The sequence below is a fragment of the Anolis carolinensis genome, chromosome 3 (assembly GCF_035594765.1).
Source record: "Anolis carolinensis isolate JA03-04 chromosome 3, rAnoCar3.1.pri, whole genome shotgun sequence".
Taxonomy (NCBI): domain Eukaryota; kingdom Metazoa; phylum Chordata; class Lepidosauria; order Squamata; family Dactyloidae; genus Anolis; species Anolis carolinensis.
Window position 1 is genome coordinate 212,221,862 of NC_085843.1, and position 14,908 is coordinate 212,236,769.

The 14,908-nt window shown below is 37.2% G+C and overlaps 1 protein-coding gene across 3 annotated transcripts in view; it reads left to right on the forward strand.

Annotated features, from left to right (window-relative positions):
• The window catches only part of prkg1 (protein kinase cGMP-dependent 1), a 904,903-nt gene that overhangs the window by 719,395 nt on the left and 170,600 nt on the right, over nt 1–14,908 (forward strand). For all 3 annotated transcript variants that reach the window (XM_062976200.1, XM_062976201.1, XM_062976198.1), the window contains exons 6-7: nt 5,049–5,126; nt 7,684–7,778. In XM_062976200.1, coding sequence (XP_062832270.1) covers nt 5,049–5,126; nt 7,684–7,778 — 173 coding nt within the window. The remainder of the gene's footprint in view (nt 1–5,048; nt 5,127–7,683; nt 7,779–14,908) is intronic.

Below are 14,908 nucleotides of genomic sequence, written 5' to 3' on the forward strand. Positions count from 1 at the left end.
GATGGAAACCATAGTTTGCAAAGAACTGGGTTTCTTTAGTTGAAGCCTGAACACCATTGTTGTAAGCAAATTCTTACAGAGGTAATAGGGAAGCCCAATTGTCCTGTTGGTAGTTTACATAACAGCGAAGGTATTGTTCCAAAGTGGCATTGGTGCGCTCAGTTTGCCCATCTGTTTGGGGATGGTGAGCTGAAGATAAACGAGAGTCTATGCCCAATAGTTTTTGTAGTGCTTTCCAGAAACGAGAGGTGAATTGAGATCCATGGTCAGTGACTAAACTCTTGGGCAATCCATGTAGTCGGAAAACATGTTGAAGGAATAAATCTGCAGTCTCTTTGGCCGTGGGAAGACCATCGCAGGGGATAAAATGGGCCAACTTGGTAAAAAGGTCCACCACTACTAGAATCATGGTGAATCCAAGGGAGGGTGGTAAGTCAGTGATAAAATCCGCAGAAATTATCTCCCATGGGCGAGAAGGAGTGGGAAGGGGATGCAGTAGCCCTGACGGCTTCTCCCTTCGTGTCTTCGAACACTGACATACAGGACAGGTGTTGACATATTTCTCCACATCCTTGCGGATCTTGGGCCACCAGAAATCTCGTAGGATCAAGTGCATGGTTTTAAATAGCCCAAAATGCCCTGCTGGCTTGCTGTCATGACACAGATGAAGTGCTTTTTCTCTGCAGGGACCTGGAGGGATGTAAACGTGATTCCTGTAGCATAGTAGCCCATCCTTAAGTGAGAATGGGAAACGTAGTCCTTGGCGAATCTGTTCTTGAGCCCAGGCATCTGCCTGTTGACTGGCTCTGATTTCTTGAGTGCAAAGGGATCCTGGGTTAGAGGGAGTTGGTTCAATTGGAGTGGATTTGGTGTTCACCGTGAGAAGATGCGAGTAAGAAATAAAATAATAATAATAATAATAATAATAATAATAATAATAATAATAATAACAATAGTTATTATTATTATATGCATTTAACACATTTGTGAAGGGTCAGCAGGTGGGAGGAACCAGAACAAATGTGTTGACATAGAACTGCTACAGATGTATTATTATGGGCACATCTACACTGACCGCCTAGGTCAGTTCTGTGGTGGCCAAAGACCACATGGAGCTGATCTGGGATAATGTAGGACAAGGTCTCCTTAACACAGCTTTACCCTGCATTAACAAGTCAGATGGCAGTACAAATTCTCAACCAGAATTCAGAGTATCTCTTAGTTTCGATCCCTCTGAACAGTTGGGCTAGATGTGGAACAGAATCAGCCACAACTTTTCTCATTTTCTCCCACTGCTATCCCATATTTCTTGGGCTTGGGTGGCCTGGAGACATGTGACAGCACTTACTGCCCCTTCCCTCCTATTCTCCATGTGACATGGAGCCTACCTGCCAGGGAAGAGAAAGGGGATTACACATCTTCCCTCTTCTCCTTCCGCATTTTGCAGTGGAGACCACCACAGCATGAAGGACAGAAGGCGATGTAAGGGTGGCTCTCCAGCAGCAGTAAACTGAGTTTAGCATCATTGGTTGGTGAGGAATCCCTCTCACCTCCTCAGTGGCCGTGGGAGTACCTGTGTGAATCATCCCAGAAGCCGATTCAGCATACACCATGAGAGATCTGCCCTGGTATAGTGAGTCAGTGTACATCTGCTCTATGTGATATTAAATCTCACTTGATGTGAAGCAAGGCAGGAAAACCTACACAACTATTATGAAACTATGTTAGTGCTAGTCATAACATAACCAAGGAATATTGTCTTGAAAAACTTGATATAAAACCTTGAGAGATTAATCTCCTGTGTTGAACCTATCCATGATCTCATCATAATCCTTACAAAAACAACTGGGTAATTCAAATTGAAATGTTTTCATATAAATAGAAACAAAAGAATATATTATCCAAAGTTTTCACAAGCATAAGGTGTTTAATACAAAGTAACCATGAAAATACTTTGTAAACTTTTTATAAAATAAGTAGAGTCTCACTTCTCCAACATAAATGGGCCGGCAGAACATTGGATAAGCAAATATGTTGGACAAAAAGGAGGAATTAAGGAAAAGCTTATTAAATGTCAAATTACATTATGATTTTACAAATTAAGCACCAAAACATCATGTTTTACAACAAGTCTGCCACTTGTTAGGGAGTGTGGCTGCACTACTTGTGTTGTTTTTGGGTGTGTTGGCCAACTGCACATTGCTGTGGATCCAGGCGGGAGGCAAACTGTGTTGGATAATACAGAACGTTGGATAAGCAAGACTGTAGTATGACAGATATGGGAGAATATCTGTAATTATTTCCCCCTTCTCCTTCCACATTTTGCAGTGGAGACTACCACAGCACAAAGGGCAGAAGGGGATGTAAGGGTGTATGTAAGGGTGGAGAATATTGGCTTTGGCATGGATACAAGCTTCAAGAGTTTATAATACTTACCTTAAACACGTGGTATTATTAGGCCTCAGAAAACTTAATCTTCTGCAGTGGTGATTAACATACAATCTGAGAAAGAATTTCTGTTTTGTTTCTCACTCCCAGATGATACTTTTCTGTAGCCAGAAGAAAATGCCCTGGGATTTGTCTCAGTGATGTGAAGCACTTGAACTTGGGGCAGCTGGCAGGACTCGGGAAGGTATAGATGTCTTCCCATTTCCTGGCTGCGTTTGGCAGACTTTCAAGGCCGAGAGAATCCCCAGTGGGCCTTTTAAAAAATTTCACTAAGCCATTAACATGATCCACAAGTACCCTGATCTTTGCCTGGAACAGTCGGGCAGTTTACTGCAATCCAAATGAAATCTCTGTGCCATACAACCACTTGCTGACAAGACTGCAGTTGGATCTAATGAATTTTTTGTTATGCCTTCTGTTCTTTATATCTTCTATTCTTGATATTTCTTCCTTTGGTACCTATATATTAATATGCATTATTGTTCTAAATAACTACCCGTATCATAAAATCTGCATGATTCTTATTGCTGTGTTAGCAGTAATGTTAGCATTATTAATTTAAAAAATACAGATCCTGAACAAAGCAGTATCCCCCCCTGCCAAAAACAAAGAAGAAAGAAAAACTCTGCTAGAAGAAAATCCTCCCTGCACCCTTTCATTGTTCAAATTGTTGAAGTTTCATTGTTGAAGTGAGCAATTATTTTCTTTCCAAAGAGGGTTTGAGGATATGTAACTATTATATTTCTCTGGGCTGCCTGAAGTATAGTCACAAGGCTGCCATTTTCAACATACTAACTGCATTCTTAGTTTTGAAAAAAGACTTTATGTCTCTTCCTCATTTACTTTGTAGTGACACTTTTAAAAAACTTCAGGTTGCTTTTAAGTTTTAAATTGCGTGTGTGTGTGTGTGTGTATTTTTTTTAAAAATGGGCACCCCTTTGTGGGTAAACGTTGATGAGGAATATTATTTTTTTAAATGTATTTGGGAGACGGCAAGCCTCTATAGTCTCTGACTGTAGTAGCATTGTCAGGGCTGGCTACAGAATTTCATGACAAAATTCAGCTGAATTCAGTTTGAAAGGTCAAACATTTCTGCAAATACTAATGTAGGGACAATCCACCTGTACATAATGGCTGTTTCTAAACAAGAAAATAAATAACAATTTCTATTGAATAGATATATAAATTTATATAAGATGATGATGATGATGATTATTATTATTATTTACTTTATATTCCGCTGTATCTCCCTCAAGAGGACTCAGAGCGGATTATAGGTACATATATGGCAAACATTCAATGCTGTTATACAATTGACAAAGACAGAACAGTACATAAACTGAGGCAGGCTTCCCTCATTTTTCATCTTCGGCATCTGGAGGCTGTGCTCGACGTGACCATGGGGAGGTGCTGTTGTTCCATTCTTCCACGCCAAGGAGGTTTGTTGTTTATACACACCTTCCTGATCAGACCACCAGCATGTTTTTCAGGGATGACTTTTTCTTCCCTGCTAAAAGCGGTACCTATTTATCTGCTTACACTGCTGTTTTCAAACTGCAAGGTAGGCAGAAGCTAGGCTGACGGTGGGAGCTGACCCCACCCACGGCTTGAACTGCAAGGGACAATTTCAAGAAAATACAAGAAATCAATGTAGATCCTGAAGGATAATCTGTTACTTTTGTTAGTGATGATGTCACAACTTTTTTCCTTTTACTTCACATCCTCCCTGTACTAAAGAATATGTATAAAAATACTCCCTCCCCCTCTATGTCTTTGACAATATAATAATCCCATGCACAGAACTATTTAACTAACATGGCTCCATAACTTATATACAATATTCTATGATGTTTCCCATCCATCCCTCTTTTCCCCCTTTTTAACAGTTTATTTTCAGTTTGAGGGCAAGTGTTCAGTTGTTCTTGCTCCCAGTAGTAATCGTTCTGTGTATGCATTTCAATGGTATTATATTTTATTTCTGTGTTTTAACCATGTTTTACCCCTTGCCTCGAGCTGTGAGGAGAGGTGGGTAACAAATAAAATTTATAACAAATAACAAATAAAATCATCATCACCACCAAACCATGGAGCTTGACTCTGTGATTTATTCATTATGTCATATAAAAATTAGGTATTGTTTGGTTGCTTTATATTTCAGCAAAACAGCAACAAATCCTGGATTAATTCCCTGTGGTTTGTTATGAAAGAAAGAACCAAGAAAAGCTATCTGCCCTTCTTTACATGGCATGACAAACAATTCATGGAACAAAACACAATGATTTGTTTAGACACGACTGCTGCAAGTGGAAAGGTTTGAGCAGCATGTCCCAGTGTATACCCTGGCTTATCCTATTATACAAATTTCCCCAGTGTGTAAAACATAGTCCGATTAAATTTAGCTATGGCAAGACGGATATTGTTTTCTTCAGCTTACCCCTTGATGTCTGTAGATTCTGAAATTACATAAGATCCTAACTTCAGAGAAGCTCCTTTATTCATCTTTAAGGAGTTTGTATAACTTTTACAGTTATGAAACTTCAAAACTGGGTGACAAATTTAGATTATTTTGTTCCTCATCTTGCCTTTGTCCTTTTTTCCAGACACACTATGAAAATGGAGAATATATTATCAGGCAAGGTGCTCGAGGGGACACTTTCTTCATAATCAGTAAAGGCAAGGTAAGCTATTGTGGCACCCTGTTTAAAACAAATGTCATAAGCAATAGTTACATATAATGGGGAAGCAGTGCCTCCCATTGGTTTTTCTAGCATTATACCAAAGGGAATAAAATATTTCAAATTTAATTTTCTCCTGTGTCTTTGTGTTGGCAATAGGCTTTCTGTGTTCAAATAAACAGTACTTGTACAATGATATATACAATATTGAGAGTCATATGCTTATGTGCATATGCTATTTTTCCAGACATAGAATGGCACCAGTGAATGATTCCCTCATATTTGAACCTTTTGCATATAATACAGTAAAATATGTCTGTGTATCTGTGTACTTAATTTGAGATCTTTGTATTCACTTGGGGGTTTTCTAGGTGTTAGATATACCAGTTCACTTGGACCATATAACAAACTTATTTTAAAATGCAGCACTTCAAAAATGTAATCATATATAAATGCTGAATCAATATTATCACAAGCCTGTCAGATTAAAAATGCTGAATAATGTGTTAGAGTTTAGGCTGTGATTTGAGTACCTGTATTCTTAAACACAGATTAATTGGAAGAGTTTTTTAAAATGTATACTCAGTTATTGAAATCCTCCAAAAACCCTCCTCGCTGCCAAACCTCCTCCTATCCACCTTGTTCTACTAAAACTACACTTACCAGGGCAAGAGCAGCACTGGCACCTGGCGGTTATGACAAGAGGCATGGGCTGTTGCCTGTGATAAAACTACAACATCCAAGGGCTATAGAAATGTTTTATGTAGCAGAATATCAGAGCCAGGGGATGAAGCAATCTGTTTTCCTTCTGTACCAGTGTTTTTCCTGCTGTGATGTTGGTAAGAATAATTAAAAGAGAAAGCTTTGGAAAGGCTCACGAGACCAAGCAGAGCGATTTGAGGTTTGGGATAGCTACCTGCCTTGAATTTCATTTTGGAAAGAAAAATGAGCCGTGCCTTTGGTTGAGAGGAGGGAATAATTATGCTTATTGCTGAACGAATCCAATCTGGAGTGAGGGATTTTGCCCGTTTATTGTAAGACCGTCCTGCATGGGCATAGAATTCTATAGAAAGTCTCTAACTAGGGTGATTGCAGTTGAAGTTTGTCCAACCAAACTTCAATCCCAGTTCAGTGGCCTTGTCCTGCTTTACCCTGATCAGCTCCATGCAGTGTTTGGCCACCATGGAGCTGATGCTGCCCAATCTAAGTAGGTGGCGTAAATGTGCCCTTAGAAACAGAAGAGACAAATATAGCATTCCTTCTACTATAATTGACACTGTTCTTTAAAACTGGTTCATCCATTTTACTTAGATTACATACTCTAATTTGTGTTAATGTTATTTCTCTTTTATGTTAATATTAATGGCCTACCCTTGCTCAATTTTATCTTTATTGAATGTAAAACATTTTATTTCAAAAAGTTAGTGTGGAAAGAAGATTTAACAAGTCTAAAATCCCAAGTTCTTATTAATTGTTGAACAGGGTGGGATATGGGGCACTTTACTAGAAAAAACGCTTCTAGAAGTGTGGAAGGTTATATCTCTATCCTTTTATGGGACCTTCCTCGATCTAAACTCCATAATCTGTTCAGTTCTTTTGTTTGTCAATGACTGCATGTGATCTTTGCTTTAAATATTTGCTTAATTGGAAGCAAATTAGAGTGGGCAAAGATTAGCTGGTACTGCTAACTGAACAGAATGGCCGTAGTGTTGAACATTTGCTTTAGCTTAAAATGTAAGTAACACAAACATGTTAGAGGTTAATAAAGTTGAGGTCTTTATGTTAAGGATGTAATGGTAATTCCTGCACACACAGACACATGCACACTCAGCAACTGAAGTCAAATGGACGAGAATCAAATGAAATACTATGGGATTTATAAATGGGTTGATGTTTATGTTTTTCATTAGGATTTCAATGAAAGAGAAGTTTGACTGGTAGCAGTTACAATCCCAAAATTTTGTTTGGACCCAGTTCACTTCTATTTGTTCAGCGACCCTGTTTGATAAATGAAACTTCTTACATTCCACATCAAAAGATGTTTCTGATGTGTTCAGTGTAGTGTTTGTCTAGGCATTAAACTCCTCAGTGTTCCAACATTATTTAAATAAGAGGTTTATCCAAAAATCAGAAATGCTCCCAGATCCAAAATTGTCTACCTAGGTGGCTAAGATAGTAAGACCTTTCCTTTCTCATAGATCAGTGTACACATAGGTTGTTTCATGCATAAAACTGCATAAAATTCAGGTTATGGGTAGAAGATATATGTGAAACATGAATGAAGTTTGGGTTTTGACTCCAAGATATCTGGTTATGAATATGCAAGTGCTCAAAAATCTAGAAAAATACGCAATCCAAAATATTCTAGTCTCAAGCATTTTGGATAACGGATATTCAACCAATATTTTAATGGTGCCTTTTCCCTAAATACTCAAACTTCATTACTGAGCTGAATTTGGAAAGGAAAACATTTCATCTAAATGTTGCACCATTGCAAGGCAAGCACAATACAACATTTTTAATCACTGCTTCCCCTCCCCCCTCTCCAACATCTAATCAGGTAAATGTTACTCGTGAAGATTTGCCTGGAGAAGAGCCAATCTTCCTCCGAACTTTAGGAAAAGGAGATTGGTTTGGGGAAAAAGCGCTCCAGGGGTAAGTATTAAAGTTTATCTAGATGTACAATTTAGATTGCCTTCAAATGGTATGTCATTAATTTGTCTAGACTGCTACCAAATCTAGGTAGCATCATTAAAACAACAGTTTAATGAAAGCTATGATGAGAGTGTATGTGAAAAGGGAAAGTAATAAATATTTACCGATCTTTTTTTATTCAAAGGGAAATTGATAGAATATAATAATATGTTTTGTGATAGAACATGTCTCAGTTACTTCCACTTTCATGCTGAGTGTGTATCTGTCTATCCATTTTCCCACTTCTCTACAGAATAGCCTTTTCAAATCAGTAAAAATTGCTTATTAGAGTAATGAGGCAGCAGCTAATGATGTAGTTCATTAATGTGAGGCACTGCTCATTGGTGTAGTGTGAGCAATGGGGAAAGGGAATGCTGATTCTTATCTGTGAGTGTCAGCAAGACCCATCTATCTAGAGTCAAGAAGTGCTTTACTCAGCACTGAGCAAACTTGTGATTGGTGACTAGAGTGCCTCTAGTGTGCACTAGAGCTAGTCTCAAGAGAAGCATTCGGCAAGCCAAGGTGAATTATAAGAGGAAGGTCGAGGATAATTTTCATAATAACAATGTGAGACAGGTGTGGCAGGGGATTCAACAAATTACTAATTGTAAATTAAACAGTGACATTCCTGTTCATGGGGATGCTCCATTAGTAGAGGAGATAAATCACTGTTTCGCCCACTTTTAAGCAGGTCCACCAGAGGTAGTTGAATTACAGCCATTAATTGATTGCAGCACCCACCTCACCGTGTAGGAACATGTTTTGAGTGAATCCTAAAAAGGCTGCTGAACCTGATGGCATTTCTGGTCGGGTGTTTAAAAACTGGTGTTTTTTTTGTGATTTTTAATCAGTCTTTATCTCAGTCAATCATTCCATCTTGTTTGAAGGCTTCTATCATTGTTCCCTGTTGATAATTTTCAGGACTGCAGACCAGCGGTTCTCACTTCCATCATCATGAAGTGCCTTGAAAAACTGGTCTGTGGGCATATCATTTGTTGCCTTCCATATACATTTGATAAACATCAGTTTGCATATAGAACTAACAGATTTACAGAGGACGCTATAGCAATCACTCTTCACACTGCTTTGACTCATCTCGAATGAAGGGGCAATTATGTGAGGATACTTTTTGCAGACTTTAGTGTCGCGTTTAACACAATCCTTCCACATAGACTAGTGTCTAAACTTATGGATCTTGGACTTTCATATTCAATCTGTTTTTGGGTTATGGACTTCTTATCTGGACATTCCCAGAGGGTTAAATTATGTTATCATAAATCTTCAGCTCTTGTTCTCAACATTAGTATGCCACAGGGCTGTGTGTTGAGTCCTTCTATTTCATACTCTTTACCATAGTAATATCATTACCAAATTTACAGATGACACAACAGTGGTGGGGCTTATCTCTGAAGGGGATGAGTCTACCTACCAGAATGAGGTCAATCGGCTGGTCTCATGGTGCAGGGACAATAATGTGGCTCTTAACATTGATAAGACCAAGGAGCTTATAGTAGATAACAGAAGGAATAGATCAGAATTCAACCTTTGCTTATAAATGGAGGTGGAGTGGAATGAGTAGCCAGTTTTAAGTTTCTTGGTGTCATTGTTAAGGAGGACCTGACTTGGGGCGTTCATACTGTGGCATTGGTTAAGAGGACCCCACAGAGATTGTATTATCTAAGGGCCCTTCCAGACAGGCCCCTATATCTTAGGATCTGATGCCAGGTTTTCTGCTTTAAACTGGATTATATGAGTCCGCACTGCCAGATAAACTGGGATAAACAGAAAACCAGGGATCAGATTAATTATGAAAATTCTTTTTGAATTAACATACATTCCCGAGCTCCTGCAGGGTTCACATTGCTAGTTATTTGTTGTGTTTGGAAAAAAAAACTTGATTTCACTTATATTGCTTAAATTGATGAGATATATCTATATGTCAATGAAAGATGCTGGTGAATAGTGGCCCAAGAGAAAGAGCTTGCATATTCCTTACATAGATTAGATTGCATTCCCCACCTGTGTTTTACCATTTAAGTTTAAAGCCTGTTTGGCATTTTAGTTTTGTGTTGTCCATGGATTTTCATATTGAATAATGCCTTCAACCACTGCTATGATTATTGACACTGTGACTAAATCTGTTAAACACTTTGAAATGGGATTTCTGTCTTGGGAATCTACTTGTTTTCACATATACAGTTGCTGCTGTGTGGTGTTTTTCTATATCGCGCAAACTTGTATGGCATATCTTCATAGTTCTATCTTGCTCTAATCCTGAAAATAATGGTGTTGTCATGAATAAGAACCACAACATGTAGCTCAACCATGTAAACTGGAAATATGACAGTATGACAACACTTCAATCTTTAGTTTTATTGTTAAAACATCTGACTTAATTATATGTGTGTATATGTTTGTAGTCAATATATGAACTATACTGTTGATTTTGTACATCACACATACTGTGGAAATTATTCAGCTCGATACGTGCAGTTCAGAGTCATACTCATGTCAATTTAAGAATATCTTTATTTACATATAAGTGCTAATTGTAATATTACCTTAACAAGGTTTTTGAACATGAATTTTGTGAATTGCTGGCTCCGTACAGTATTGATTTTTTCTATTTTAAATCTAGTTTTGTGGAGATATTGTTTATAAATCTCACCGTTATTATGAATATGAGCTTAATAGATGAACTTTCAACATTGCTGTACAGGAATTATGCATATGAGATGGCTATTTTATGTCATTTTAGGTAAATATGAGAAAATGTTTTGAATAAGGACTTTGCCAGTGTATTATGCTTAAAAGAAATGCCTTATGAGTATATGAGAATAGCTGAATGGGGTGAAGCCATCTAGTAACAACTTGCTTCTACAATCTTATCTCATCTCTCACAAGGAGAACAAAAATAATTAGAGCACAGCCAAAGTCTTGACCTTGCACTTTTTACAGCAAATTTTTCACTTTTGCAAGAAGATTCTTGACAAGTGCCTGCTCATTTGTGTCAATTTGCCCCATTTTCTTTGTACTCTGTATCATAAAACTGTTGCTTCAATGCCATTGTTTCTTTCTACCTGACAATATGTTCATGCCAGAGATTTCCTTTAATATTAAAAGGGCTCATGCCATTCATGAAATAGTTTCATGGAGGGCAAATCGACAACTGTTTTTCCCTCATTGTGATATAATGGAATAAGGAGAATCCCAAAATGGTGTGGACTCTTCTTCTACTAAAAGCAAATTCATTGTTGTCAGGCAATAGGGCTACTGACAGTCTTCCCTTAACATTCAGGAATGATCATGCATCTAGAATAATCCAAAGTAAACAAAACTCAAAGCACTGTGTCATTTTGAATAGAGGTTGACCAGGGAAACTGAAACTGGCTGCCCCAATTTTAGGCTTAGGAAGCTGTTTATGAAGTTGACAACTCAGCTCTCTATATTATGAGATGTGTCTACATTCATTATTCAAAGAAGAATATCATATCATGAGATTGTTTTTTTAATGATTGCCAAATGAAATCAAGTCCGCATTTGAGCTTGTAATATAGGTAATATGCATTTTAAGAAGTAACTCTTGGATCATGGACTTCTTTTACTCCAACATGCTATATTATATCACTTTGTGTGTTAAAATGCAAATGAGCAAAGGAACAATGGATGACAATATGGGAAAAGGAATAGAAAGGAATGCTATGAGGAGAAGTGTTTTTACTGAGAATAATTGGCATTAATGTGAATTAAGTGTGTCACATAAAGTTTGTGCAGTCCACAAAACTTCTGGTAAAATGAGTGTATGAAGGGCCAATAATGCAGGTCTCATCTAACTAAAGTCACCTAGTGAAATGATGATAGAGAGTGAATTTTAGAATGGATTTCCTCTTCGATAGTTCATTCTCCCAATCACTGTTCAACAGCCTACAGAATCTGCTCATATCAATGCTTTAGTATTTTTGTCAGATTTAGTTGGACACTGACAGTGGGTAAATTGCTGGTATGTTATATTTAAGTCTTACTTTCCCATGCTTTAAATATATTTGTCCTAAGTGGTGCAAACTTGGTGAATCCATAGAGCTTAGCTAAGTGTTGTCATTAATTACCTATTGATTGAATGGTCTTATTCTGGTTGAGATTAACTGTTGGATTTAGGCTAATCGAGGTGGGGGATTATCAGGTACACAAGTATGTTAGATCATGCACAAAACATATATTTTCCATTTAAATATTATGTATGTGAACAGTACATTTTCGACTGTCACACTCGTGATTTTAAATAGAAAAGCAAGTGGAGATTATCAAGCTCCAGTGGAGATTATCAAACCCCAGTACCAATACCTATGGACATAATCTTTACACCCCAAACCTGTTTTTTCAGCCATACATAAGGCCAAAATGGCAACTCTAGGTGATATAACAGCATATGTACTGTATCTGGACATGTAGTTGAAGGCCATGTGGAAGGTTGGATGCACAGATTAGCTAGCAGTTGTTTAGCCCTAGCCCTAAGGATAAATGCTCATGTTCTGCAGTTGGGAGTCTATAACCAACTGTGAAATCTAGGGGATATTTGTTACTTGTATTTTACACACTCGTAATGTTGGGTAATTTTGGCTGGTTTTGAAGCACACAAAGCACAGGAAATAGCACAGGGACTAAGCACTCATCAAACACTGTGCCTCTTTCATATATCCTTAATAATGGGGTAAGGCCTTTAGTCTTAATACTATGATCACAAAGGAATTATGGCAATGGTAAACTATAATTTTGCCTAATTTTCTGTTTTGCTATGTGATTGTGCATTATACTGTACCTTTCTGTTTGCTGATATATATATTTTCTTTTCAAACATCTTGTTAATGCTCTTACATGCCTTTTTTGTCCTCAAGCTTTGGTATGTTGGTCCATGTGTGGCCTTTTCCATTATAATAGCAATTTTCTATGGTCTAATAGATACACTGTGTTCTGTATCATTATTGCACACTGGAAACTTAAATTAATGTCATAGTGATCTATGTGTTCTGTATTCAGACGAGGCAATGGAATATTTCTTTTGGATTTCCCAGAACTGAAGTAATTGCTCTATATGCTGCTTACATTACATGCCATTTTACACTGAAAGACTGTCAGCTTAATATTTTCTGATGTTCTTTGTTTGACGTCCCTGTCTAATGGGTCGTTCTTTTTTATCTGTGTTCACTAGTGTTACAGGAATTTAGTATGGGTAGTAAAAAATGCATTATGAAAAGTTTATAGTATCCTTGGGTCTAGAAATATTTAGAGCATAAAATCTATATAAAGCTTTGTAGATTATAAAAACAGCCAAATACACTCCTTTGATATAGCTTGTAGGAGAAGATCTTTTGCTAGAAATCAATACAAGTTTGAAAAGTAATGCATTTTGGCTTGGGCAAGGAAGCTGATTTTTAAATATCTTTGCCCGTGTATATGTTTAATTATTCAACAGCAGAAAGTCAAAGACTACATTCTAATCATAGCAACTATTCTCCCCGATCAAGATTCAACAAATTCTCATGTCAAATGCTAGCATCTTATTTCTCATTTTATGGACTTTCCATTGCAAACCAAGCTAAGCAAAGAACAGGGAACTGTATATTTTACTATGTGTGGTATAACATCCCAAAACTACAGCCTATAGATATTATTTCACATACTGACAGATCACATAGGTCTTTCAGAATACAAATACAGTAGAGTCTCACTTATCCAACACTCGCTTATCCAGTGTTCTGGATTATCCAACACATTTTTGTAGTCAATGTTTTCAATATATCGTGATATTTTGGTGCTAAATTCGTAAATACAGTAATTACTGTATAGCATTACTGCGTATTGAACTACTTTTTCTGTCAAATTTGTTGTATAACATGATGTTTTGGTGCTTAATTTGTAAAATCATAATCTAATTTGACATTTAATAGGCTTTTCCTTAATGCCTCCTTATTATCCAACATATTCGCTTATCCAACATTCTGTCGGCCTGTTTATGTTGGATAAGTGAGACTTTACTGTAGTCCTAATATAATAGAATCAATCATTTCTATATTCTGTTTTGATTTGACTCTAGCCTTTCACATTATAAGTATTTCAATAACAATGAGTTGGAAAGAAATAGTCAGAGATCCTAAGAAAACATAAAGGAAATGTACTTTAAGGTAAAATATGAGAATGGTTATAGATACTGGTGTTAGATTGATAACAGAGTGATCTCTAGAGTTTTTTTATATGTCTGGGAAACTCTTTACCTCAAATATCAAAGATGTGTCTGCTGTGCTCCTTATGTGGCTTTATTTGGATAATTGGCACTTCTCACCTTAAAAACCATATTGAAAACTGAGATTTAGAATTCAGCTGTGAAACCCAAAATCCATAGTTTTGTATGAAATCCAAAACATTCCAAAGTTGAATGCAGTAAGTCTTTCACTTTGGTTTTACTGCAATACTGAAGAGAGAGGGCCTCCCTTACCCAGAATTACAAAATCCAAAATTCTCAAAAATTGAAAATTGTCCATATGGATGTCCGCGATAGTGAGACTTTTACCTTCTGATGGTTCAGTGTATAAACACTTTTTTCAAGAACAAAACTGTGAAAAATGTTAGGATCATGGACTCCTGGAGTTGAAAGAGACAATAAGGACCATCCAGCCCAACTCCCTGCCATGCAGGAATACACAATGAAAGCACTCCTGACAAATGGCCATCCAGTCTCTATTTCAAAACCTCAAAACACAGGGACTCCACTACACTCTGGCATATTCTACTGTCAAACAGCTCTTAACCAGGGCTATTGGTAGCAGCTTGGAAGGAAGTAACATGGATAACTAGGCTATTGAGAACGAGGAAATTTTATATGCCATAACCCATCACCACAGCATGACCCTGAGAAAAGTGCAACTGCTAGTTGAGTATACCAACAGGAGATTAGTCTTGATTTACATCTTTTGATGAAATTCATAATTATTCACCATGTCCAGCCAGATGTAACATTTCCATTTTAGTGTTACAGGACAGGAATCATGGCAAAATGTGCTCAAATTCCTACCATATATCAATTCAAAATTATAAAA